The sequence below is a fragment of the Nomascus leucogenys genome, chromosome 1a (assembly GCF_006542625.1).
Source record: "Nomascus leucogenys isolate Asia chromosome 1a, Asia_NLE_v1, whole genome shotgun sequence".
NCBI classification, from domain to species: domain Eukaryota; kingdom Metazoa; phylum Chordata; class Mammalia; order Primates; family Hylobatidae; genus Nomascus; species Nomascus leucogenys.
Window position 1 is genome coordinate 58,774,217 of NC_044381.1, and position 25,103 is coordinate 58,799,319.

General features: G+C 36.7%; 1 protein-coding gene and 1 long non-coding RNA gene across 3 annotated transcripts in view; one reads left to right on the forward strand and one right to left on the reverse strand.

The window, feature by feature from the left end:
- Positions 1-24,453, forward strand: part of CARNMT1 (carnosine N-methyltransferase 1) — a 48,131-nt gene extending 23,678 nt beyond the window's left edge. For both annotated transcript variants that reach the window (XM_003267422.4, XM_030809806.1), the window contains exons 4-8: positions 5,263-5,403; positions 6,358-6,536; positions 8,563-8,676; positions 20,204-20,307; positions 21,360-24,453. In XM_003267422.4, coding sequence (XP_003267470.2) covers positions 5,263-5,403; positions 6,358-6,536; positions 8,563-8,676; positions 20,204-20,307; positions 21,360-21,461 — 640 coding nt within the window. In that variant the 3' untranslated portion in view covers positions 21,462-24,453. The remainder of the gene's footprint in view (positions 1-5,262; positions 5,404-6,357; positions 6,537-8,562; positions 8,677-20,203; positions 20,308-21,359) is intronic.
- The window catches only part of LOC105738491, a 38,651-nt gene continuing 21,297 nt past the window's right edge, over positions 7,750-25,103 (reverse strand). Inside the window, exons 3-5 of the long non-coding RNA XR_001114305.1 lie at positions 13,707-13,827; positions 13,439-13,492; positions 7,750-9,126 (exon numbers count right to left, since the gene is read on the reverse strand). This is a non-coding gene — a long non-coding RNA (uncharacterized LOC105738491). The remainder of the gene's footprint in view (positions 9,127-13,438; positions 13,493-13,706; positions 13,828-25,103) is intronic.

Below are 25,103 nucleotides of genomic sequence, written 5' to 3' on the forward strand. Positions count from 1 at the left end.
TTTAATATATATACACAAACACTCCAAAAAGATACTGATGCACTACTGACTAGTTGAATTTGTTTTTTCTTTTATATAGTTGGGCATTAGGAAAAAAATACTCTGAGCTTTAAAGAAGCATTTTTTTTCTACTTAAATAATGTAAATTATAGTTCATGAAAATATTCTTTTAGCTAGGAGAACTCATTTTTAAAAAGAAAATGGAGGAAATTGGAGAAAATGTAGACTGCCAAATAGTGCAGGTGGTAGTTTAGAGACTAAAGATAGATTTCTCCCTCATCCTGAAAGTTCTCCTAGACCAAAGACAGGTATGTGTCTCGTATTTCTTTCAAGCCAAGATTTCAAGTGCTTACAGATCTAGAAGAATAACACAGTAGAAAAACCACTCAGCATTCGTAACCCAGTAGACAAATGCTGTAAATAGATCACATAAAAAGAAATATAGGACACTCAATCTCATAAGGAAATGCAAATATAAAAACCATGTTAAGATGCCATTTTTTACTTATTCTATTGCAAAGATTTAAAAGATAACTATTAGTGAAGGTGTGAGGAAACATAAATATGTTGCTGGTGGAAGAATAAATTAGCAAAAAATTATGTAGAACAATGTGGCTTATTTGTCAAAATTCAAATGCATATCTTGGCCAGGCGCCGTGGCTCACGCCTGTAATCCCAGCACTGGGAGGCTGAAGTAGGTGGATCACCTGAGGTCAGGAGTTCAAGACCAGCCTTGCTAACATGGTGAAACCTGTCTCTACTAAAAATACAAAAATTAGCTGGGTGTGGTGGTACAGGCCCGTAGTCTCAGCTATTTGGGAGGCTGAGGCAGGAGAATTGCTTTAACCCTGGAGGCGGAGGTTGCAGTGAGTCAAGATCGTGCCACTGCACTCTAGCCTGGGCGACAGAGCGAGACTCCGTCTCATAGCAAAACAAAACAAAACAAAAAACAAATGCATATCTTGATTCTTGAAGTTAAATTTAAGGGAAGCTGTTCTACACATATATTTCTGCATGTGAAAGTTATTTATGCCACTACATTAGTGTAGTGTGGGAAGTAAAATTTTTCAAAATAAAAGGGAGTTATTCATGCTAAGGGTATTTGTTTTAACATTATGATAGTGAAAGATTGGAAACAATATAAATGTCCTTTATTAGGAGATTTTGATAAATTATGTTACAGTCATGCAGTGAGTTAAGGAAGCTCTGTGTACTGCTATGAAAGAGATTCAGGGGAATTGTGTTAGATCAGGGGTTGGCAAATGTTTTCTTGAAGTGCCAAACAGTAAATGTTTTAGGCTTTGCCGGCAATGTTGTCTCTCCTGAGACTGCTTAGCGCCTTGCTGTAGGAATGCAGCCATAAACAATTCTTAGATGAGTGAGTATGGCTGTGCTTCAGTAAAACTTCATTTACAATGACAGGTGACTGGCCTGCAAGCCATAGTTGCTGTACCTGTGTTAAGTGAATGACGCGAAGTGAAGAACCTTGGTATGTAAACTATAATAGAAGTATGAATGAATTATTGAAAGCATAGAGAAGAGAGTTCAGGGAACTTTGCCTGGGATATTTAGGAAATATAGATGAAGTGATAATTTATAATAATAAGATAATAATTTGAGTTTCCATGGGTGAGAGCACTAAAGAAAGTCTTTTCTTGGTTCAGTGAGAAGTTGTCTGGCTGAAATAAAGAGTTCTTTGTTGGGAGTTGATGAAGAGGTTAGTTAGGAGATGCTAAACACTCCTGATTTATAGTCAATTTTCTATGACGAATAAAAAATTTTTGGCTGGGTGTGGTGGCTCATGCCTGTAATCCCAGCACTTTGGGAGGCCAAGGTAGGTAGGTTACTTGAGCCCAGGAGTTCAAGACCAGCCTGGGCAACACGGCGAAACTCCATCTCTAAAAATATAAAAATTAGCTGAGCATGGTGGCACACACCTGTAGTCCCAGCCACTTGGGAGGCTGAGGCAGGAGGATCGTTTGAGCCTGAGAGGCAGAGGTTGCAGTGACCCGAGATGGCACTATTGCACTCCAGGCCGGGCAACAGAGCAAGACTCTCAAATTTAAAAAAAAGAAATTCAATACTAGTTCTGTTAAGCCTTGACATTTTGCCATATTTGCTTTAGATCTTTTTTTCATATTAAAAAAAATTTTTTTGACTGCTTCTGCAGAGCAGGGCTACGCCACAGGCAGTGTGCTCAGGGCAGCCATATTTTTTAAAAGAAGCAATTTTATTTTTATTTTGAAAATTTCGATGTAATAAAAGATTATTAATGAGATGTTTTTCATTCCTTTTTATACTGTCTTTAAATTTGGTGTTCATTTTACACTTACAGCACGTCTCAATTTGCAATAGCCACGTTTTAAGTGTTCAGTAGCCACATGTAGTTAGTGGCTTTTACTGTACTGTACTGTGATTCAAAGAGAACACCGTAGGTACCTAAAAGTTGTATTTACTTCTACCACTAGGGGTCAGCCAAGTGTCATATGACCCAACAAGACAGCACTTTGTGTTGGAGTTTTAAAATTTACAACTGCAGTGCAAAGATCGTTCTGTGTGCAACAAAGGAAACCTCTGTCAAGAGTAATGTTTACTGCTGGTGAAAAAGCTGGAGCAGAAAGGGTGATGGAAATGTGATCTATGGCCTCTTTAGACACATGGGCTCGATATCCTTACAGATGTATCCCTTCTTCTCCGTTCCTGTTTGTCTTGAGTAAACTGTTGAAACTTTTCCTCCTGTTATTAGGGAGGTCACATTTGTAGTAAATGTACTGCTTCTCCATATTTGGACCTTATTAACTAGGTAAACTTGTTGGCTTGCTTATTTTCACTAAGAATCTCAAGTAGGCACCATTTGATTACTGAGCTACATATTGTATGCCTCTCTATTCCTGCTTTAAAAAAAAAAATTCAGCCTGGTTTAAGGTTGTCTCACCATTAAGGTCTGTATTAGATTTATGTTTCTTGTTCTCCACAGAGATGACCTCATAGAAAAGCCCTAGACTTGGCCGGGCGCGGTGGCTCATGCCTGTAATCCCAGCACTTTGGGAGGCTGAGACGGGTGGATCACGAGGTCAGGAGATCGAGACCATCCTAACTAACACGGTGAAACCCCGTCTCTACTAAAAATACAAAAAAGTAGTCGGGCGCGGTGGCAGGCGCCTGTAGTCCCAGCTACTCGGGAGGCTGAGGCAGGAGAATGGTGTGAACCCGGGAGGCGGAGCTTGCAGTGAGCCGAGATTGCGCCACTGCACTCCAGCCTGGGCGACAGAGCGAGAGTCCGCCTCAAAAAAAAAAAAAAAAAAGAAATGCCCTAGACTTTATACAGATTCATAGCAGAAATTCCCACTTAGAGTGCGTTAGTTTACACATCACAGTTAGAGGAACTTTTCATTATGCTGTTAATATCCCTTTTCTAAAGACCAAATGAATAAAGTCTAGCTAAGAACAAAGATTTAGGGAAAATTTTTCTCCATCTTACCCATTCATTGCATAGTTCCTGATCATTTTTTCAGTTCTAGAGGGTTTGTTTTAATGCATTTCTTACATGTCCACTTCCTCTTTGTCATAATGCCAGTAACTTAGATTTATATTAGTGTCTGTTAACTCTTAAGATAGGACTTTGATATATTCTTTGTTCTGTGACTTGATGGGTAGCCTTTCAATAGCAGTTTTAATACAAGGTACTGTTAATATATTTCCTGCCATTAGGTTGAGGTAGAGAGTTCTATGGTTCTGTTTAGTTAAGGAGAATTTGATAAAAGCAGTCATTAAGTTAACTTTCTGTAAGTTAGCAAAATAATTGTTAACATTATTGTCACAGCTTTCCCTTCAGAGTAGCATAATTTCTAACTCCTGCACGGTAATATTTTACTGGGGTCATCAGCCATTTGGAAATTGATTGCTGGTTATTTTTATATAAAGATTTAAATGCTATATGAATTTACTTCCAAATCCTTTTGCTTTCTGTTGCATGAGTTTGATCAGATAATTAAAAAAAAAAATTCTAAGCTGAGAACAGCCACTTGCTGGGTAAGAGTAGAAATGCATGTTATGATTGGACAGATGGGAACTGAGAAAAGAAAGGTAATTCTGCAGAGTAGGGGTTTCGGTGGGTCTGGTAGGGAGTGAGAAATGAGAGAGCGTTAGGTCTGAGTAGGATGCCATCATGGCAGGTCCCTTATATAAGGAATAGCACAGAGTCCTAGAGCTATGAGTTTTCAAAAGCCCCATAGTGTTCTTTCTTTTTTATTTTGAAGTGGGACATGCCAAGGTTATATGGGCTACTAGTAAAGTGCCCTTTTGCTGCTTGGAGCATGCCAAACTTAAAGGCCACAGTTACCAAAGATAAAAAAAAATTAGTAGGAGTAGATTTGGAAATTGGATTTGATTTGTGAACCAAATTTAGGAAATACAGTAGTGAAGTTTCTTTTTACTTGACATGATATTAGCTGATTGTATACATTTTCCTTTGGCTTCTTATAAGACTACAATTTTAGTTTCCTCGGGATTATATTGATTTGCCAAAATTCCTGAGAAAAAGCCTTGTTTTGGTAAAGCTTTTAGTGGTTGGAAAGTGGAATGATGGATCTTACGTGAAGGAAATATGTATGGCAGTGTGGTGCTGGTAGGTAGAGATCAGTTTGGTCGTGAACCTCTGGTTTGGTGTAATATATTTGTTATCATGTATGTTTAATTAGAGGGCCGTTTCCCATTTTCCCCATGAAAATATCCCCTCCCCCAAATTCTTCTGTCAACTAAAATATATAGGGATTTAGAGATATACCTGACACATTAAACTCTACATCTGTTTAATCTAACATAAACAATTGGGTTACATATAAAATTTAGAAATAAAGTTATGTTGTATTTATTGTCCCATATGATGAAGTACTTTTGTTCAAACTCTTCATATTTAATTGGGATCCCTTTGGAATAATTTGTCTTTCTAAGATAATTGTTCAGGGTGACAGCTATTAGCAATATGAGTGACTTTATAAGTCTTCAGATGTAAGGGGACTCCTTTTTTCTGAAAAATAATTTTTAAGGGCTAAAACCCTCATCTGATATCAGAACATACATAATAATTCCTTATACCTTTTATTTTTGATATTTAGAAGTATTTCTTGATTGTGAGAAGTCAGAGTCTTAGTGAGCTTATTCTTATTGAGTAAATGAGTAAGTTTTTAGTTGTTAATGTGGATTTTGTCTTTTTCTTTTTTTCTTTGAGGGGTTGGACATAATTGCCTTATTTCATTTCAGGGATCCTTCTAAAGTAAATATTCTGGTACCTGGTGCTGGACTAGGAAGACTGGCCTGGGAAATAGCTATGCTAGGTTATGCTTGTCAAGGAAATGAATGGAGTTTTTTTATGCTCTTTTCTTCCAACTTTGTACTCAACAGGTATTTAATTTATTTTTTGCTGGAAATAGTAATTTCTCAGAATCAGATTGACTTACCTATTTTCTTGAACAATTTTGAATTTGAAGATAAGTACATAGCATTTGATTATTACATATATCACAAATGTTTCTTATGTTAAAATCAAAGTACTTATACAAATTATCACTTGAACCAATTGCCTAGTTATTAGAATGTTGAAACAGGATGGGTGAGTGACTTTATAGAAAGTGACTGGGCATTCCATGAAATGATTTCTGTACAAAATCTTCAGGACTAAGTATGAACCAGGAAGGAGTATTTCTAAATTTATTCCTTAAGCTTCTTTACCTCCTTGTTTCTTTAGTTAAATAAGAGTTTAGTTTAGCAATTATAACTTTTTCTCCTTAATCAAGTTCTTATAAAATGGCCAAGTATGCTCTCATGACTGAGTTGGAAAGATCTCTCAGAACTTCTGTGGCCTCTTTTGGAAGGCAGTGGAAAACAATTGTTATTTTTAAAGCCAGAAGATGTACATTGAGTAGCTGCCTTGTTTAAATAATACGTTGTCTCAGATGGCAGTATGAGTTTTAGGGGGTTGGTGAAAAAGGGAAAAAGAAGAGGGTTATACAAAAAATAGATAGCAAACTGTTTTAGTTGAAACCAGTACCATTTAAAAAAACCTCGTTGGACTGTTTTACTTGGTTTTGAAGTTTAGAAATACATTTTTAAAAATTTGAATGAACAGCACATTTATATCTCTGAATTTACTTTTTTTTTCTGTCTTTAATCCATGATTGGTTGCTCATCTACATGTATATGTACATTTTCAGATAATTAGGGAAGCTGTAATAGTGACTCTTTAAATATTAATTATATATGCAAATCTTCAATTAAACAGTATATTTTTAGTATTTAAAGTGGATTTTCTTGGTAAAATATTTAGTTAACACCTGATTTTATACTCATATTTTGCAGATGTTCTGAAATTAATAAATATAAACTTTATCCTTGGATCCATCAGTTTAGCAATAACCGGAGATCAGCTGATCAGATTCGACCCATCTTCTTCCCTGATGTTGACCCCCACAGTCTTCCTCCTGGTTCTAACTTCTCTATGACAGCAGGAGATTTTCAAGAGATTTATTCAGAATGCAGTAAGTCCAAATCAAGCGTTTAAGAAGTCTTGTCCTTTATTCTAAATTTAATGAGCTAGTTTTATCCTAAGCCAAGGTTTAGATCATTCATTTTGATGGTAGAACATAAGGCATATTTCAGTGTCAATTTAGAATGTTTTCAAAGTCATGTACAAGGCAGTGATAGGAAATAAGAAGTGTAAGATATCTACAGTCAAGAAATTTAGAATCTATTGGGCCCATTAATACTAAGAGATACCATGTAAACAAAGTTTGAATGAGTAATGAATGCAAAAAAATGAAAGGTTATTAGTGTAAGAAGGAAGCTGTTCATAGTGAGGCTATGACTTGAAGGTTGAGAGAATAGCATTTGAGGCAGGCAGAAGTACAAAGATATGAATAAGGTGATTGGGGATGGCAGCACAGCTGCACTGGCAGGGGAAGAAAAGATTTAATAGGAGATTTAATGAGATTTATTGGGAGCTATTGCTAGAAAAGTAAATTTGTTCCAGATCATGGAGGACTTTTATAGTCAGGCTGCACAGTTGACTTCAGCCTGGCAAACTGTTGAAGAAATCTGAGCTAGGCAGGAGAGAAAGGGAGATGGTAATAGGGAAAGAAGAGAGGGAGATTGGCACTAAAAGGAAAGCAAAATAGAATACTGAGGGTCCAGCAAGATCGTTGAGTCAATAGGTATTTGTTGAGCACCTACTAAGTACCAGGTATGTTCTAGGTGTCAAAAGAGAATAGTGAACAAAACAAAATCCCTGTCCACAGAGAACTTCCAGTAGAGAAAGGGAGGCAATAATAAATCCAATATTGTAAGGAAGAAAAAATAAGGCAGGGAAGAGGGGTTACAGAGTGACTGGGGAGAGGCTGCTGCTTTATATAGAGTTGTCAGGGAAAGCCTTTCTAAGAGTAGGAACTAAAAAAAAAAAATATCTAGCAGAGAACCTTGAAAGAGTACAGAGGCAAACCACTGAGATATTTGAAGGGAAAATGTTGCAGATGGGGAATGGCAAGGGAAGAGGATCAGGGAGTAGAGAGAGTGCTTGCTCTGCTCAAGGAGGAGCTAGGCTGTAGTAAGCAATGGGTACAATGGTGAGAGGTCAGCCTCGAGAGGGTTTGATGAGGCAAACTTGTTGACAGGCCATAGCAAGGACTTGAAATTGTACTCAGAGAAACAGGAAGCCATTGGAGGGCTTAAAGCAGGGATAGCAACAACATAGATTGTTTTTATTCATTTATTTATTTAAAACATAGAAAGTTTTTGTTTATTTTTCTCTGAACTCTGAGATTGGGACAACCTGTACTCTGAAGGAAGTAAGGGAGAGATGGAAGATGTTAGGTGTTGTGGATAAGGAATGAAATAATGGAAAACATCACTTAGGCAAGTAAAAGTCCCCTTTTTCTAGAGCAAGGTTTGAGAGAACAGATGATGAAGGTAGTCCTCCATGGGATCAAGTGCCTTTATTGCACTAGCATTTGTATAGACACCATACCTCCTAGAGGCAAACGGTGTTCTCTACTGGGTTCCCACCCACTGCTTCTGCCTGCCCCTGGCTCCCCTTTTTCCCTGGTAATTATTCGAAGTTGTGGTAGATGTTGAGGTATTTGGATGTCATTCATTTCTCAGTTGGCAACTGGTGCCTGCAGTCTTTCTGAAACCTGCCAGAATTGGTGGTTAACACTAGTTTAAATTTGAATGACTATTATTTTGTTTTAAATGATTTTAAATGAAGGCTAGAAGTTGAATAGAGGATAAACAAAACTCTTAGCAAATATCATTGGTAATAATATGTAGAGAATAGATTATAATATCAGTGTTATTGGGGATGATTTCCAAATTGATTACTTAATCAGATTATTGATATCAGTATTTCCCATAAGTGACTGGTTACCTTGATTATAATGTTGATCAGAAGTTTAGCTTCTGAACCTCTGTCAAATATTAATACTCTGTAAAAGGTAACTGGCAGATCTAAATAATTAAAAGAAAAAAGCAAAATAATATAACAGATGCAGTAATTTGATTTTTCTTCATTAGATACCTGGGACTGTATTGCTACCTGTTTCTTCATAGACACAGCTCACAATGTAATTGATTATATTGATACAATATGGAAAATACTCAAGCCAGGTGGAATTTGGATAAATTTAGGTAAGTTTTTTAGTATTTACTAAAATTTTGTATATTAATCTTAGTACTTAACAGCTGTATTACATTTAACTTCACAGTCTCAAATGTTCATGAACATTAGAATTATGTTGTAAATGTTTTAAAACCGCTACAGTTTCCTTTAGACTGCATCCTGGTGGTGATCCCTCCTAAGGCAGTGGAAGCTCAGAAGTTGTATATTCACACTTAGGTCAGTCTCACATCATTGTAATTTCAGTGTATACTAATTGTTGATCTGATGGTAGGTAATCATTCCCTCATTATCACCATCCCACATGCTGAGACAGTGGTCCGTTCTGTTAGGAAGAGAGTGTTCTCTTTTTCTTTCTATAATGAAGCACAGTGGGGAGATTTTACCTCTCCCGTGGAATCTTCCTCCCTAGTACATCCATATACTGGGAAGAGTGTAGGTGTGATAACTTCTGTGATTACCTTGAGTTTAAGAAAGAATAGAAACACAATTTTTTTTATGCAAAAATCTTTTTTTACTGCATTCTACTTACTACTCGATGTTAGAAATTAAATGATGAGTATAACATGGTTCCTCCAGTCCAGAATCTAAAGGAAATTGCCACTTTACTCCTTTTTAAAATAAAGGGGGTATAATGATAATATCCAGGTAGATATACATGTGTTCTTTAGTGAGATACATAATCTGCGTTCAGAAAGACATCACGACTAGAACATAAAGGTTTTCAAGGTAAGGATGATTATACTACGTAAAAGGACATAACGTACATGGTTTTGAGCCCTTGGCCTTCCTGGTGGGTCTATTTTTGTGACTAATTTCTGACACCTACTCTCTTTTTAATGATTTTAATTTGCCAGAAATTTTGCCATTTGGGACTAAGCCCTGGAGGTAGTAGTAAGTCTTTTACAAACTTCTCTTAAGAATTCCTTAGGACCAGATGAAAGCAGCCGTACAATGCAATCATAATAAAATAAATATCCCAAACTGTAAGTCTTCTTTAAAAGTAGTTACCCTGGGAAATTTTTCCCAAGGAAAAATGGAAAGATATTACCTACTGGGTATTTGCTTACTGTGGGTTAGGTACTATGTTGGTCCCTTATAAATACCTTGTGGAATCTCAAAGCAGCCCTATATTGAAATGGCACTATGTTATAGTTGAAGAAACTTAAGAGTCTTGGGTTAAATAACTAGCAGAACAGTCCTGTAGCTTACATGTGGCAAAGACAGGCTTGAAGCCCACAGCCAATTTCTTGATTAACCTCAGTTAATTTGTAAGTTAGCATTAACATGACCCTGTGTTTACATAATTAAATTTTTTGACCCCCATTACTGAGTTACGGTAAGGTTTTATGTATTTCCAGAGCATGTGACTTTCATAGAAACAGCTTTTTTTAAAACATTTGTTTTATTGGTTTATGAATATTAAGTTATATAATACAATAATTGTAACTACCTGAAGCACATAAAGTTGGCTCCTGATAAGTATACTGTTTGATAAGAGTAGATGTACTATAGTGTGACTTATGATCTGTCATGAGCATCAGAAATAATGGAGCATGTTGGTTAACAGGAAGTCAATAAGGAGAGCTAATTCCACTATGGATTCTCAAAACAATTTTGAAAATTGTAATAATGGAGAAACACAGTCCTTAAAAATAGTTATTTGGAAGGTTAGTACTTTATAAAGTATTAACTTATAAATCTTTTGTATGTATAAGTTAAAGAATGTAAAAAAAAGTCTCAGAATCGGTTTTATTTTAAATGTTAGTGTCTTCTGGGCATCTAATCTGTTTTTCATTTTTTATGCCATGTACTCATTTTTGACCCATGTACTCATTTTTGACTCCATATTCCTCCTACCTAATCTCATGGCTTCTCCTACTCTTTTGATTCCCAATCAGTATCTCTGGTCCAAACATCTCTCTTGTGCTCCAAGCCAGTATGTCCAACTTGGGTGTACCACAGATACTTCAAAATCTTTGTGTCTCAAGACCAGCCTGGGCAGCATGCCCCGAGACCCCATCTCAAAAAAAAGCCAAAACAAAACGATTCCATGCCTCCCAATATTTTTTCTATTCATCATCTACTCAGGTTCCCCCAAAGAAAAATACTGGGAGCCTTTCGTTACCCCTTTTGTTAGGTCACTCAGGCTACCATAACAATACCACAGATTGGGTGGCTTAAATAACAAGTTTATTTTCTCACAGTTCTGATGACTGGAATTCCAGGTGCTCACCATGTTGGTGTCTAGTGAGGGCTCTTCCTTTGCTTTGCAGGGGTTACCCTCTTGCTGTGTATTCACATAGCCTTTCTTTGGTTGTGCATAGAGGGAGAAGGAGTGAATGAGAGCATGGGTGAGCTCTTTGGTGTCTCTTCTTATAAGGACACTAATCCTATTGGATGAGGATCCCACCCTTACGACCTCATTTACCTTAATTACTTCCTTAGAAGTCCTACCTTCAAATAAAGCCACACTGGGGATTAGGGCTTCAACATGTGAATTTGGAGGCAGGGAGACACAAACAGTCAATAGGACCTCTCTTTTTCCTCGCTGTTTGTCTCTAGTCGGTCTAAAAGTTGTATCTCCTAAAGCTACTTAATCGCTCTTGAATATCCTTCTATTCCAAGGTTTCTCGATTGTGGTATTGACATTTGGGCTGGATCATTCTTCAGTGGGAGTGGTGAGGGAAGTGGGGGTCTGGCCTGTATAGTGTAGGATGGTTAACAGCCTTCCTGGCCTCTAGGACTCCAGTAGTACCTCCCAGTTTTGACAACCAAAATGTCTTTAGATATTGGAAAATGTTGCCCTCTGGGAGTGGAGGGTGTTGGCAAAGTCATCTCCAGTTGAGAACCATTGCTCCAATTTCATGGTTTCTTGCCCAGATTAGCATTAGGATTACTGTAGTAGTTTCCTTAAGGACCCCCCTCCCTTCAAGTTGTCTTCAGCCCTTTTCATTTCTCCACATAATCATCAGTGACCTTCCTAACATGCAAATCTGTTCCTGTAAGACTCCCTGCATGAAATTCTAGCTTTCTGGAAAACCTAAACTCTTCAGGATTATGTTTTTTACCTTCAGGATTGTTTTTTACCACCCCTTCTCTGACCTCAAGTGCCAGTCCTTTGACTTAGCCCTTTCTTTCTCTTCTGTTTTCCCTTGGTTAGTCCCTGTGTGTTCTTAAACACTTAGCTCAGGTGATCTTTTCGGGGTGGGTTAAGTATTCTGTGTTTCTTACGTTCTAAGAGACTCTGCTGTAACATATACTTCAGTTTGGTGTTAGCACCCATATGCCTTTGTTTCCACTGCTAGTCTCTAAGCTCCGTAAGGGCAAAGATCTAATGCTTCCTAGTCACCTGGTACAAAGCCTGGCAAACAGTGGATATTAATGACTGTTACCTGTATGTATGAATGTATTGTTTCAAAATTTGAAAAAGGGAACATACTAAGATGTCTCGAAGACACGATGAAGTGCCATCTATATTGGTAAATTCATAACATTCTTATGGTTTTGGCTTTAATTATGTAGACCTGGAGGCTTAATTTACTCTGTAAAGTGAGAGATCAACCTCTTGGGGATGATTTTACCCTAACCATGCTTATGTAGACTAGAACATCAATATATTCATATATAATGGGAAATGTAATGGCCAGCCATTTGGGAACAAGTGACATTGGAGGTAAAATTATATATGAAAATGTTGCCCCAATTGCATGCAATCAGATTTGGTGGGGATCAATAATTTACAAAATGCTTTAATTAAGGAGAATTTGATGGACTCTTTAACACTACCCAGTTTAAGGAAAGCTAGTAAGCCTTTTAAGGGAACTATTATGCATATGTCCTTTGGGTAAGGCTATGATTTTGGCAGAGAAAAAAAGAATGCCTGTGAATTCCCTTTTTCAGTTTTTCATCCTGACCAGCACTCCTTAAACACATTTATTTATAATTTCTTCTAAAAAGGAAGTGTGTGTGTATGTATGCACTGATAAATTTGGGAGTCAGGTAGTGGAGGGCAGGCATTTAGCTACATCTGGAAGAATTAATAAAATGAATCTAACTACATCTGAAGAATTAAAATGTAACTACATCTGGTAAAAGTACCAAAGGAGATCTTTGTGAAGTGTATTGAAAGATAGGTCTTAAATCAGATTTTAGAGCATTATGAAGCTACAGAATTTTTTTTTTTGGACGGAGTCTCACTCTGTTGCCCCGACTGGAGTGCAGTGGTACTATCTCAGCTCACTGCAACCTCTGTCTCCTGGGTTCAAGTGATTCTCATGCCTCAGCCTCTCAAGTAGCTGGGGTTACAGGCGTGCGCCACCATGCCTGGCTGTTTTTTGTATTTTAAGCGGCGATGGGGTTTCACCATGTTGGCCAGGCTGGTCTTGAACTCCTGACCTCAGGTGATCCACCTGCCTCAGCCTCCCAAAGTGCTGGGATTACAAGTGTGAGCCACTGTGCCCGGCCTAGAATTTTTTAAAACATGAGATTCCCTTTAAAAGGTAGACATGCAGCCTTTCCTCATTATAGTAGTAGTAAAAATATAAAAATATATAAAACACATGGACAAAGAATGGCAGGCGTGTTATTGGGGGACAAAATAATGTACCAGTTTTTAGAAGGTGGGGTAGATAGGTAAGTTTTGCAAAGAAAAACACATGTGAGAGCCACCTTACCCAAATAACTCTGGAAAATGAGGTGCTGTATGGAAAAACCTAACTTGAAAATCTGTATATATTGAACAGTTGACTCCTCTATAATCAAGATGCCTACCTTACATGCCCAGTTCCACTCCATGCTCAGGTGAGAGACCGTAAGTTTAATTCCCTAGAAAAAGTAAATAGGAAAGGAGCAGGATTTAGGAAAGCATGTCCTCATATAGAATGGGGGCAAAATGTAGGGCAGAAAAGAAGGGGATTAATTAAAAACTTTGGAAAATGCTCAAGCAGTGACCATCAGCCCAAGCCATCTCCAACTCCAACATGGTGAAACCCTGTTTCTACTAAAAATACAAAAATTAGCTGAGTGTGGTGGCGCACACCTGTAGTCACAGCTACTCGGGAGGCTGAGGCAGGAGAAGTGCTTGAACTTGGGAGGCAGAGGTTGCAGTGATCTGAGATTGTGCCACTTCACTCCAGCCTGGCGACAGAGCGAGACTCCCTCTGAAAAAAAACAAACAAAAAACTTACCGAGGTTTGAATTCCAGATGTTTTGCACAGATGCAAGTCATATTTCTTGGAGTGGGCATGTCAATATCGCTATATAAGCTTATTTTAAAATTAATAATTGTTTCTTGTATCTTTTTCTGTCTCAAATCTTTATGCCTAACTTTTTAGATTTTTCAGCCTTTTTGTGGCAATCTTTATGTTTTAGGTGTGTCTCTTACAAACAGCATACAGTACATTTTTACTATCCAGTCAAACAATCTTTATCTCTTAACCAGAACTTTTAGAGCCTTGCAGGTGTAAATGGTTTAAATCCACTTGTCACAGATATGGCAAGTGGTTTGGCAACCCCCTTTAAGCTAGTTCCTGTTCTTTCGACATATCCCTGTCACTGTTTGGAGATGGGGTTTCACCATGTTGGCCAGGCTGGTCTTGAACTGTTGTGAAACAACCAGATATTCCAAGCCCATCTTGTACTTTCTCTGACCAGCCATTATTTCCAAGGATTCCTGGTTCCTTTTAATGGGGAATGGTTTGTAGAAATGGAAAATCTAGTTTCTACCACTGGAGTGGTATTTTGTCTAGGCCTTTTTGGCAAACAGGGTAGGAAATATATGTATATGTCCGTCTGTAAAAATCATATGTACATGCGTGTCTGTAAAAATCATCAAAGGAGGGCCTTAAGAAAAACTAAACACACACGCATACATACATACACACAAACATACAGACAAAATCATAAGTTCATACTGATAACTTTAGTTCCAATGCAACACTCAATATAAGATGCTAAGGTGGCAGGTAGCTTTCAGCACTTAGAGTATATCACACCCAGTGGCCTCTAGCTTCTGTCTTTGCTGCTGAGAATTCAGCTTTTTAAAATGTTGCTCCTCTGAAGGTATTCTGTTTTTTTAAGATTTTTACTTTGTAGTTTTTAGCAGGTCTAATATTACATCTAGGTGTAGAGTTTTCTTTTTAATACTGTGCAGTTTGTTAGGCTTCTTAAGTCTATGAATTGACCTTATCAGTTGTGAAAAATTCTCAGCTTTGCGGGGGGGATCCCCTCTTACCAATCGTAGGTTTAGCATTAAAATATGTAACGATAGCCATTACTTCTTCACATACTGCCTCTGCCTCATTCTTTTTCTCTTTCTTCTGGAAGTGCAATCAAATGTATTTTATAACTTCTTATGGTCGCTTTCATATCTCTCAACCACTTCTCTTGCTATCTTTCTCGCCATGCTGCACTCTGGATAGTTTCTTCTGACCGATAGTCTTTTATTTGAAAATACTGAGCATATTATTTCTGATAATTCTAACATCTCAAGTCTTTGCAGGTCATTTTCTGCTTTCTCTTGCTTTTCTTGGTTCTTGTTCATGATTCCTTGTTTCTCTGTGCTGTTGACTTTGAGTGTTTATTGGGGATTGTTCGTGAGAAATCACACTTTGGATTTCTTAAGGCCTGGGTTGAAGTGTTTTTCCCCAAAGGAATTTGCATTTGCCACTTTTAAAGCATCAGATCTTGCAAGAACTCAGTATCCTGAGAACAGCATGGGGGGAACCGCCCCCATGATCCAGTCACCTCCCACCAGGTCCCTCCCTCCGTGTGGGATTATAATTTGAGATGAGATTTGGGTGGAGGCACAAAGCCAAACCATATCAACAGCAAACTATATTTTTAGATTAAAAAAATTCTTTAAAGGGGGAAAAAAGAGAAAACTACCCAGCAATGAAATAGGCTGTACAACATAAATATGCAAGTTATTTTAATAATAAAAAAACTGGATGATGTAGCTCATGCCTGTAATCCTGACAACTCCTGAGGTCAAGCTAGGCAGATCGCTTGAGGCCAGGATTTCTAGACCAGCCTGGGCAACACAGCAAGACCCTTCATCTCTTAAAAAAATGTTTAAAAATTAGCCAGGTGTAGTGGCCTGTGCCTGTAGTCCCAGCTACTTGGGAGCTTAGGTGAGAGGATCACCGGAGCCCAGAAATTCAAGGCTGCAGTGAACTATGCTTATGCCATCGTACTTCAACCTGGGTGACAGAGCAAGACTCCAACACTCAGTAAAAAAATGAAAAAAAGAATAAATGTAAACAACCTATATACAGAAAAAAATGTTCATTCTCACTGTTAATCAAGTAAATAAATATAAATGTGCTACCATTTTTCACCTATCATATTCACTAAGTTTTTAAATTTGCTTACTTAAAGCTTAGGTAAGTACAGTGAGATGGGATATGCTCTTGTTCTGTTAGTGGGGATGTAAAATGATACAACTTTCTTCTAGAAAAACAGTAACATGTTATAAAATAATGTGTGGGAAAACCTTAAATATTCATACATTCAGTCAGGGGTTGGCAAACTACAGCCCACAGGCCAAATTTGGCCTGCTTCTAGAAGTCTGTCAGAGGAAAATAATCAGATATGGGCAGACTAAAGACTGATGAAATGGACAGACATACTCATCAAGAACTTAGAGTGAACTTACATTTCTAACAGTAATGGAATGGACAGTCATAAGACATTCATACAGTGAAACTATTTTCTAGAAATAATGAAATAGGGAAATGTTCCCAATGAAGTATATAAGATGTAAGACTGTATATGGAATACACTGTACATCGAGGAAAGACTGCAAGGAGATAAATATTCAAGTGCTTACTCTGAATGTTAGACTTATAGGTGATTTTTTAATTTTTTAATGCTTTTTCATGTTATCTCAGCTTCCTAGTTTTGATCTTATAATCAAGGAAAAAAACATATCTTTGCTCCTTCTGTTATGGCCACTAAAAGAATATGAAGAAAGCTGGGTGTGATGTTGCATGCCTGTAGTCCCAGCTATTTGGGAGACTGAGGCAAGAGGATTGCTTGAGCCCAGGAATTCTAATCCAGCTTGGGTAATATAACGAGACACTGTCTCTAAAAAAAAATTAAATAATTAAAAATTTAAAAAGAAAGAACGAAGAGACATGAGAGTTGAGAAAATAAAGAACCCTTTGAGGAATGTGTCTCTGTTATTCATCTTCATATATATCCAATGCCAGACATTAGCTAGGTGCTTGGTAAATATTTGTTTAAAGAATGGGCAACTAGGTCGTAAATATGAAAAACTGCTCAGCCTCAAAGAGATGCAAATTCAAATTATATATAATTTTCCCCATATCAGATTAGCAAATATTTTGTTTAATAAGAATTCTTGTTGTGTTTTTTTTTTAAGTTGGATTTTTTGGAGGTATAATTGACATATAATAGAATTCACCCTTTTTACACATGTACAGTTTGATGCATTTTGAAAACTGGATAATTGTGTAACCATGGCCACTATCAAGACAGGGAATCTTCCCATTTCCATCACCCCAAAATGTCCCCTTGTACTTCTTTGTCTCCTCTTACTCCTAATACCATGCCGTCACTACTTTGGATTCTGTTACTATAGTTTTCCCTTTTCTAGAATGTCATATAAATAGAATCATACAGTATGCTGCTTTTTGTCTCTGGCTTTCTTACCATAACACTTTTGAGATTCATCATTTTGTTGCATGTACTATTGTGGTCTTTTTTTATTGTTGAGTAGTTTTCCATTTGATATATTACATTTTGTTTATCCATTCACTGGTTGGTGGACGTTTGGGTTATTCCCAAATTATTATGATTAAGAATAAAGTTGCATTAAATATGAGTATAAATCTTCATGTGGCTGCAAATTTCCATTTATTCTGCATAAATACGTACCTAACAGAATTGCTGGGTCACATATGGTGAGTGTATCTATAACTTAGAAACTGGCAAGGTGGGCTGGGCGCGGTGGCTCACGCTTGTAATCCCAGCATTTTGGGAGGCCGAGGCGGGCGGATCACGAGGTCAGGAGATCGAGACCACGATGAAACCCCGTCTCTACTAAAAATACAAAAAAATTAGCCGGGCGTGGTGGCGGACGCCTGTAGTCCCAGCTACTCGGAGAGGCTGAGGCAGGAGAATGGCGTGAACCCGGGAGGCGGAGCTTGCAGTGAGCCGAGATTGCACCACTGCACTCTAGCCTGGGCGACAGAGCGAGACTCCGTCTCAAAAAAAAAAAAAAAAAGAAACTGGCAAGGTGTTTTCCAAAGTGACTGTACCATTGCATTCCCACCACTTAATATAAGATGTTGAAATAAGTACTTATTGCAATTGTGAGTGAAAACTTATAACTCTTTGGGAAAGCATTTTTGGCAGTCTGAATCAGGTCAGTAAAAATGTTTATTCTCTGACCTTCAAGAAACATCTTTGTAAGGGATAATCTAAAATATGCACAAGGATATTTGTCAAAGTACCATTGTATTAGAAGACTAAAAATATACACTCCAGCTGTTGTCTTTGCTAAAATTTGTAAATTCAGCACTAAGCTAGGCATTGTAGTGGGTTCAAAAGCAACTTAAGATGTGTTGCTTGACTTACATAACTTGTAATCTAGTGAGAAAACAGTGCTAATTACCTGAAAAATTTTCACTGAGCAATGCAACACTGCATTAAATGAGTGTTAAAATACGCCACATTAAGAACAATGAGCAGTAGGGATGAAGACTTGGATGGATTTCAGCAAGGTTTTGAAGCATGGCTAAAGCTTGAGTTGGAGGGTTGGAGCTTTTTAGGTGGAACACACCATGACTAGAGGTAAAAATGGTCTGAGTATGTAAAAATCATTGGAATATATGTATGTATGTAGAGATAATAAAACTATGTTATTGGAGGCTCTTAAAATAATGGAACAGGAACAACATAATCTTTAAAAGCTGGAAAGACTGCTATGAGGCTCTGCATTCTTATAAAAGCTTTGGGTAGTCTAGGAAACATCAGTGCTCAGGAAATGGTAGAAAACGATCATTTTTACTAGTACTAATATAACAAATTTCAGCTTGATAGAGTAGTTTGATAAGGAACCATTGTTATCTTTTGTAAGTAGCACTAACACATACATTATATTCATGGTCATTTTTTCTAGTCGTTTATGTAGGATACAGAAAGGAGAGAGAAAGAAAAACTTTTTTACCCTGACTGTGATCCACAGAATGTTAAGCCTCTTGGTAGCAGAACCTTTGTCTTGTTATTAAATACTTTTATCTTCCATGATTAGCACATTGTATGGGGAGTAGGAGTAGAGAGCTGGTTGCAGGATTTATAATTAACCCAATGAAAAGTAAAGAGAAGATTGTCTAGATTAGCCTGAGGTATATATAACTGTGTTAAGTGATAATGGTTCCTGGATGAGGTTGATGGATTGGGCAGAATGATAGATTGAAAGATTTGAAAATCGTGCTTTAAATCATATGTGCATTTCTTGAATGTATGGAATGAGCAAATAGTAAAGGGAGGATGTCATAGAAACAGTGTAATACCTGTCATTTACTTAGTGCCTTGTTTATGACAGGTGTAATACATATTATCTCATATTAAAGTCATATTACAGGGCACACACGGTGGCTCACGCCTGTAATCGCAACACTTTGGGAGGCCAAGGCTGGTGGATCACTTGAGGTCAGGAGTTCCAAGACCAGCCTGGCCAACATGGTGAAACCCTGTCTCTACTAAAAATATAAAAATTAGCCTGGCGTGATGACAGGTTCCTGTAATCTCAGCTATTCAGGAGGCTGAGGCAGGAAAATCGCTTGAACCTGGGACGTGGAGGTTGCAGTAAGCCCAGATCGTGCCACTGCACCTCACCCATCCTGGGCAACAGAGTGAGATTCTGTCTCACAAAAAAAAAAAAAAAAGTCGTATTACAGATGAAGCGGAGTTAGTGAATTGCCCACAGCACACAATTATTAGATGTTAGAGCTGGGATATGAACAGTGCACTTAAAAAAAAAAAAAGCCAGCTCTAATGTTACTTCCTCCTTTCAGGAAACCTTCCACATAACCTGTCCACCTTTTACTACCTAGGTTAACTTGAGGCTCCTTCTTTGTTTTCATATGATACACAGTTGGTAACTGCAGTTTTGCATTTGCTTATGGAATTATAATTGCAGAATACATTTGGAATTTGAGGACTTAGCATTCTCTGATTCATCTACCCTTCAGTAACTTACAAGTGAAAGGTGAAGTTTACAAGTAACTTACAAGTGAAGTAACTTACAAGTTAAAGGTGAAGGCCCATGGTGTGAATCACAGTGTAAGGCAGGTATGCCAGAGGGACTTAATCCTCATGAGTGTAGGCTCAACTCTTGAGGGTGTCAGATACTAGGCCAAATTTTCAGAGGTCTGGGCATTTTCAGCAAATGCCCAGACTTTTTGTTTGTCTCATCCAGTACCTAACTTACTCAACTTGGAATTCGGTGTAACACAGCTATGAGTGTATGTTTATATTCAAGTAATTCATAGTATCTTTAAACCATAGGTCCTCTGCTGTACCACTTTGAAAATCTGGCAAATGAACTTTCCATAGAATTGAGCTATGAGGATATAAAAAACGTTGTTCTGCAGTATGGATTCAAGGTAGAGGTAAGAATGGAATAAAATATTGCCCAAAGTTTAACTCCCAAAGCACCTCAACAGAAGTGTTGATATCATGGCTGTTAGTGACTATTTGAATTCTCTGTTTTCTTATCTATAAAGGGAAGATAATACAGGTTGAGTATCCCTTATTCAAAATGCTTGGGACCAGAAATGTTTTGGATTTTGGATTTTTTTCCAATTTTGCAATATATGCATATACATAATGACATATCTTGGGAGGGGACTGAAGTCTAAATGTGAAATTCATTTATGTTTTATATATGCCTTATAAGCATAGCCCAAAGTTAATTTGATAACAATATTTTAAAATTTTGACCACCTGCCACATGAAGTCAGATGTGGAATTTATCACTTGTGGCATTATGTAGGTGCTCAAAACATTTTGGATTTTGGAGCGTTTCAGATTTTCAGATTAGGGATGCTTGACCTGTGTTACTTAGCTTTCAGAATTACAAGGATTTGGGATAATGTGTACATAAAGGGAAAACTGTACTTACTGGTGAAATAGCCTTTCAATAAATGGTAGCTGATCATTATAATACTGGTCTTACAGACTCCCACTGATAGATAGAAAGTAGAGTAGGCTCTGGGGAAAACAAAAGGGGGTGGGAGGGCAGGTATAAGAGGGATATTCACAATATGTCCTTGTGTACTACTTCATCTTTTTTTAATTATGTGCATTACTGTAAAGTTTTGTGATATTTTGGCTATTGTGTTTCAGTTCATTGATTTAGAAGCATTCCATTTTGGAAACAATAGGTTTGTTTTTAAGAATGACGAGAAGCAACATATCATGTAGTTCAGAGCTCAAGACTGCCTGAGTTTGAATCTCAGTTCCACCACTTATTAGTGTGACTGTTCTTTGTAAAGTGAGACTACTAATATTAATATTACCTCTCTTATGGGGGTAGTTGTATGTAATAAATGAATATGCTTAAAATTGTGCCTGCCACTGATACATATGCACTCAGAATTTGTTAGTGGTGTGGTCATGATGACTGTCATAGTCAGTATTATGATTATTGTTTGCATTGCAGGTGGAAAAAGAATCTGTATTGTCAACATATACTGTGAATGATCTCTCTATGATGAAATACTACTATGAATGTGTCTTGTTTGTGGTCCGTAAGCCACAATAATGGTCTCAAGTGATACCACCTGGAAAAAAGTGTAGTAAGAACAAATGCTGAAATAAACGACTCAAAATCAACTATCAGTGATGACAGGACACAACCTCAAATCAGTGGTGCCTTCTTATTCCTAACGAAATTTAGAAATAGTGTCTATTTTCTTAATATGTCTATTGCTTTTTCAGAAATATACTATGCCATGCAGATTTGTACTACACAAGTAAAAATGGAGGAAATGTCTTGAAGTATACTTTTTCCTTGAAGCCCAGAATTGTGTTTCAGTAGGAAAAAAACCTAATCTCCAGTGTCTTCATGATGCTGTCCATTGCAAGTCTGCCGAATTAATGACTAATAGTATTGAAGTCCATACTAATCTTCCTTTTTTTGTTGTTTTGTATGCATTGCACATGTAACTTTTAGAAGAGTCTAAGGATCCTCAGTCATATTCAACATCTGGAGTTGGGACTTTGTTCACTTTCAATCTAAGAAAACTATGCGTAAAATATGTCTTTTTTTTTTTTTTTTCCTTCAGAGACAGGATCCCGCTCTGTCTCCCAGGCCGGAGTGCAGTGGCACGATCATAGTTCACTGTAACCTCAAACTCCTGGACTCAAGCGATCTTCCTGCCTTAGCCTCCTGAGTAGCTAGGACTATAGGCATGTACCACCGCGCCTGGCCTGTGTCTATTCTTTTATCATTCAGATTAATTTAATTTTGTATTTTCTAGCTCAGATGAACTTAAGCATCAAACATTTCTTTTTTATGAAATGTTAAATTTAATAGCATCACAGGCCGGTAAAATATATTCAAGTAACTGAGAAATTATCAAAGTCTTTTGGCCACAATAAACTGAACACTTTATGAAAGCATACTCATCATGGATCACTTTGAAATATACGAGATCTCAACATTCAAAGTGAGAAATAAAAAGCCTTTATTAAAAGTAGTGCTAGGAAACAGAGAAAATAAGAATAAAATTTACCCATTTGAAATATATGATTTTCAGACTCTAAATGAATACAGAGTTTGACAGTGTGATGTTTACAATAATGTCTTTTCTTTAGATTATCTGGATTATGAAAGCAAGCACTTTTTTCATTAAAACAATTATATACTAGGAAAAACTGTCATAATAGTATTAATGTGGGGAATTTTGATTATGAAATTCAGGGATAAATTACTGCCCATGGTCTGTGTCTTCAATATTGTAAGCAGCAGCCATCATGTAATTTCAGATTAATACCAATTTTGTTCCCTGATAGATGGAGCTTAAACAGTATATGCTGCTTTAAATTTCTACCTCTAGCAGATCTTTATTGGAGGGAGTTTTCCTTTGTATTTTTTAATGTATGATATTCTGTTTCCAGTAGCTTGGAAAGTAGAGATGACTAATGTTTTACTAAAGTAGAGATGACTTCCTTTTCTTGGAGAAAAGGAAGAACTCTTATGGAATATTTTCACAGATGATTGTGATTGCTTTAAATGACCTCTGTGGCAATTTAAATTAGATGGATTTAATCTCAGTAATGTGCTGGTCGCATAAATGTCATGTTTTAATAGGAAAAGTTACTTGTAAATCTTTAGACCTTTGTTGTCACTTAGGCTGGGGAGTTACTACCCTATTTGGCATCTTACTAGTTGGGGGGACCTTTTCCGTGTACAGTGATGGGACTTTTGTGACCTTTACTCTCACTATGCAATAGAGGATTTCATGCAGTTAATTTGACATGTCAAAATTGGGAAGACTGTAACCTTTTTTTTTTTTTTTTTTCAAAGATTTCTCTTTTTTTGTGTCCCTCAATACTTAGCAGATGTTCATTTGTTGGAAATTCTTATTACTTACATGAATGAGTTTGAATTTAGTGGCAAGGAAGAAAAAAAAACCTCAAATTATTGTTTTAAAAGAAGAAAACTTACAAAGTACATAAGTATTTTTTAAAAAGTCAGTTGAACAGAAAGGAATGCATGCTGTTTTTGAATGGCTTAGACATGCTTTTTATTCACTGACTAGTATTCACTTTTTTACAACTTGTATCAAAACAAATGATCTTTGTTTTTGTCACAGGCAAAAACAGGTTGACACTGGTGGGTTGGCTTTATTAATTAATTTTTTTCTATTAGGTTTTCTTTAATAATGTTAAATTTCTAAATTATAGCATATGTTTTAGTTAATTCTGAAATCAGTTACTTCATTTGTTAATTTATCTCTCATATCATGAATATTGTTTTTTAAATGTTCTATACAAATTTGCATCACTTTTTTTCTTACAGCTTTTGCAGTTAATATATTCTAAACTTGAAAATGTGGTATCAATAATAGAAGTATCATTGGAGGATTTATTTAACTTTGTATTTCTTAATTTTAGTCCTAGCTACTAAAGTATGTAAGCCTTAAAGTTTAAAATGTTTTTCTTAAATTAGCTGTATACACAAACATTTTCATTTACTTTGTGAAATGGGAAGAGATAGTCCATTGTGCTTATGTTTTTTTCTTTAATTTACGTATTCTGAAGCAGTGCAGATATAGGGTATGCTAATCAAGTGAGCAAGGTGGAATATGTACAATATAAGGAGAAGCTGTAAAAATCACAGTATAAAATTATGAAGTTTGGTAACTGTAAAATGTACTGTATTTATATGTAACTCTCATTCTAAAAGTTGCCACAAAAGCTGAATTGGAAGCTTCATGTCTGCATGAAATTTCCTATATTTTTAATGTGTATGATGAAATTAATTTTTCTTGAATATTAAAGTCTGCCAATTGCTATGAAACACTAGTTGCTTGGTTGTTTTCATCTAAATTAATGTAACCATAGATGTGGGGATTTTAATGAGGTGAGCATATATACTTTTGAACTCTTGGATTAGCTTATTTTTATATGCTTCTAAGAAGTCAGTAACATGAATACTTCACCGTATAATACACCAAGCCTTATACTAATTATTTTCACTTTGTTTCATTCAAGTTCACTGTAATAAAGTTAGAATCCATTGAGGAAAACGAATAATCTTGATTTTCAGTTTTGTTAAATAATAGAAAAAGAACTATAAAAGGAACTAGTAGAAGACAGTTCTAGGACCAGCCATCAGTGGGATGAGCACTTAGATCTTCTGGGTTCATTTTCCTGAATGATTGTGATCTCAGGCAAGCCACTCTTGGCTTGTTTCCTCATCTGTAAGAGAGGATTAATACCATCTATTTCAGATGGTTTATTAGGTCATATGAGCTTTTATATATATTTTTGTGTGTATGAAAGCACATGATAGACAATTACCATAAATGTAATTTCAGTCTGTGTTGACTGCTATATAGTGATGGAAAAAATGAGGATTGTTAACAGGACATTAGTTTTAATTATCTTATGGTGACCCTTTGAAAAAGGTTTCCGTGGAATCCTGGGGAAAACAGTAAAAAATGGTAGGTACAGATACAGATTCCAAAAGTTTGTTGGGAATTATAATGAAATATAATAGTAGGTAATAGTAGGCGAGGGCATAAGTAAAATTTAATGGCATGTTACTCCCACTTTTATTAACCTGCTAGCACATCCCTCTTGCATATGTTTGATTCTTTCTCTTTGATACCTATTTAGATGTGGGATCTTTCAGTCAGTGTGTATGTGCATTTTCAGTTAAAAGTTGCCTTTCAGA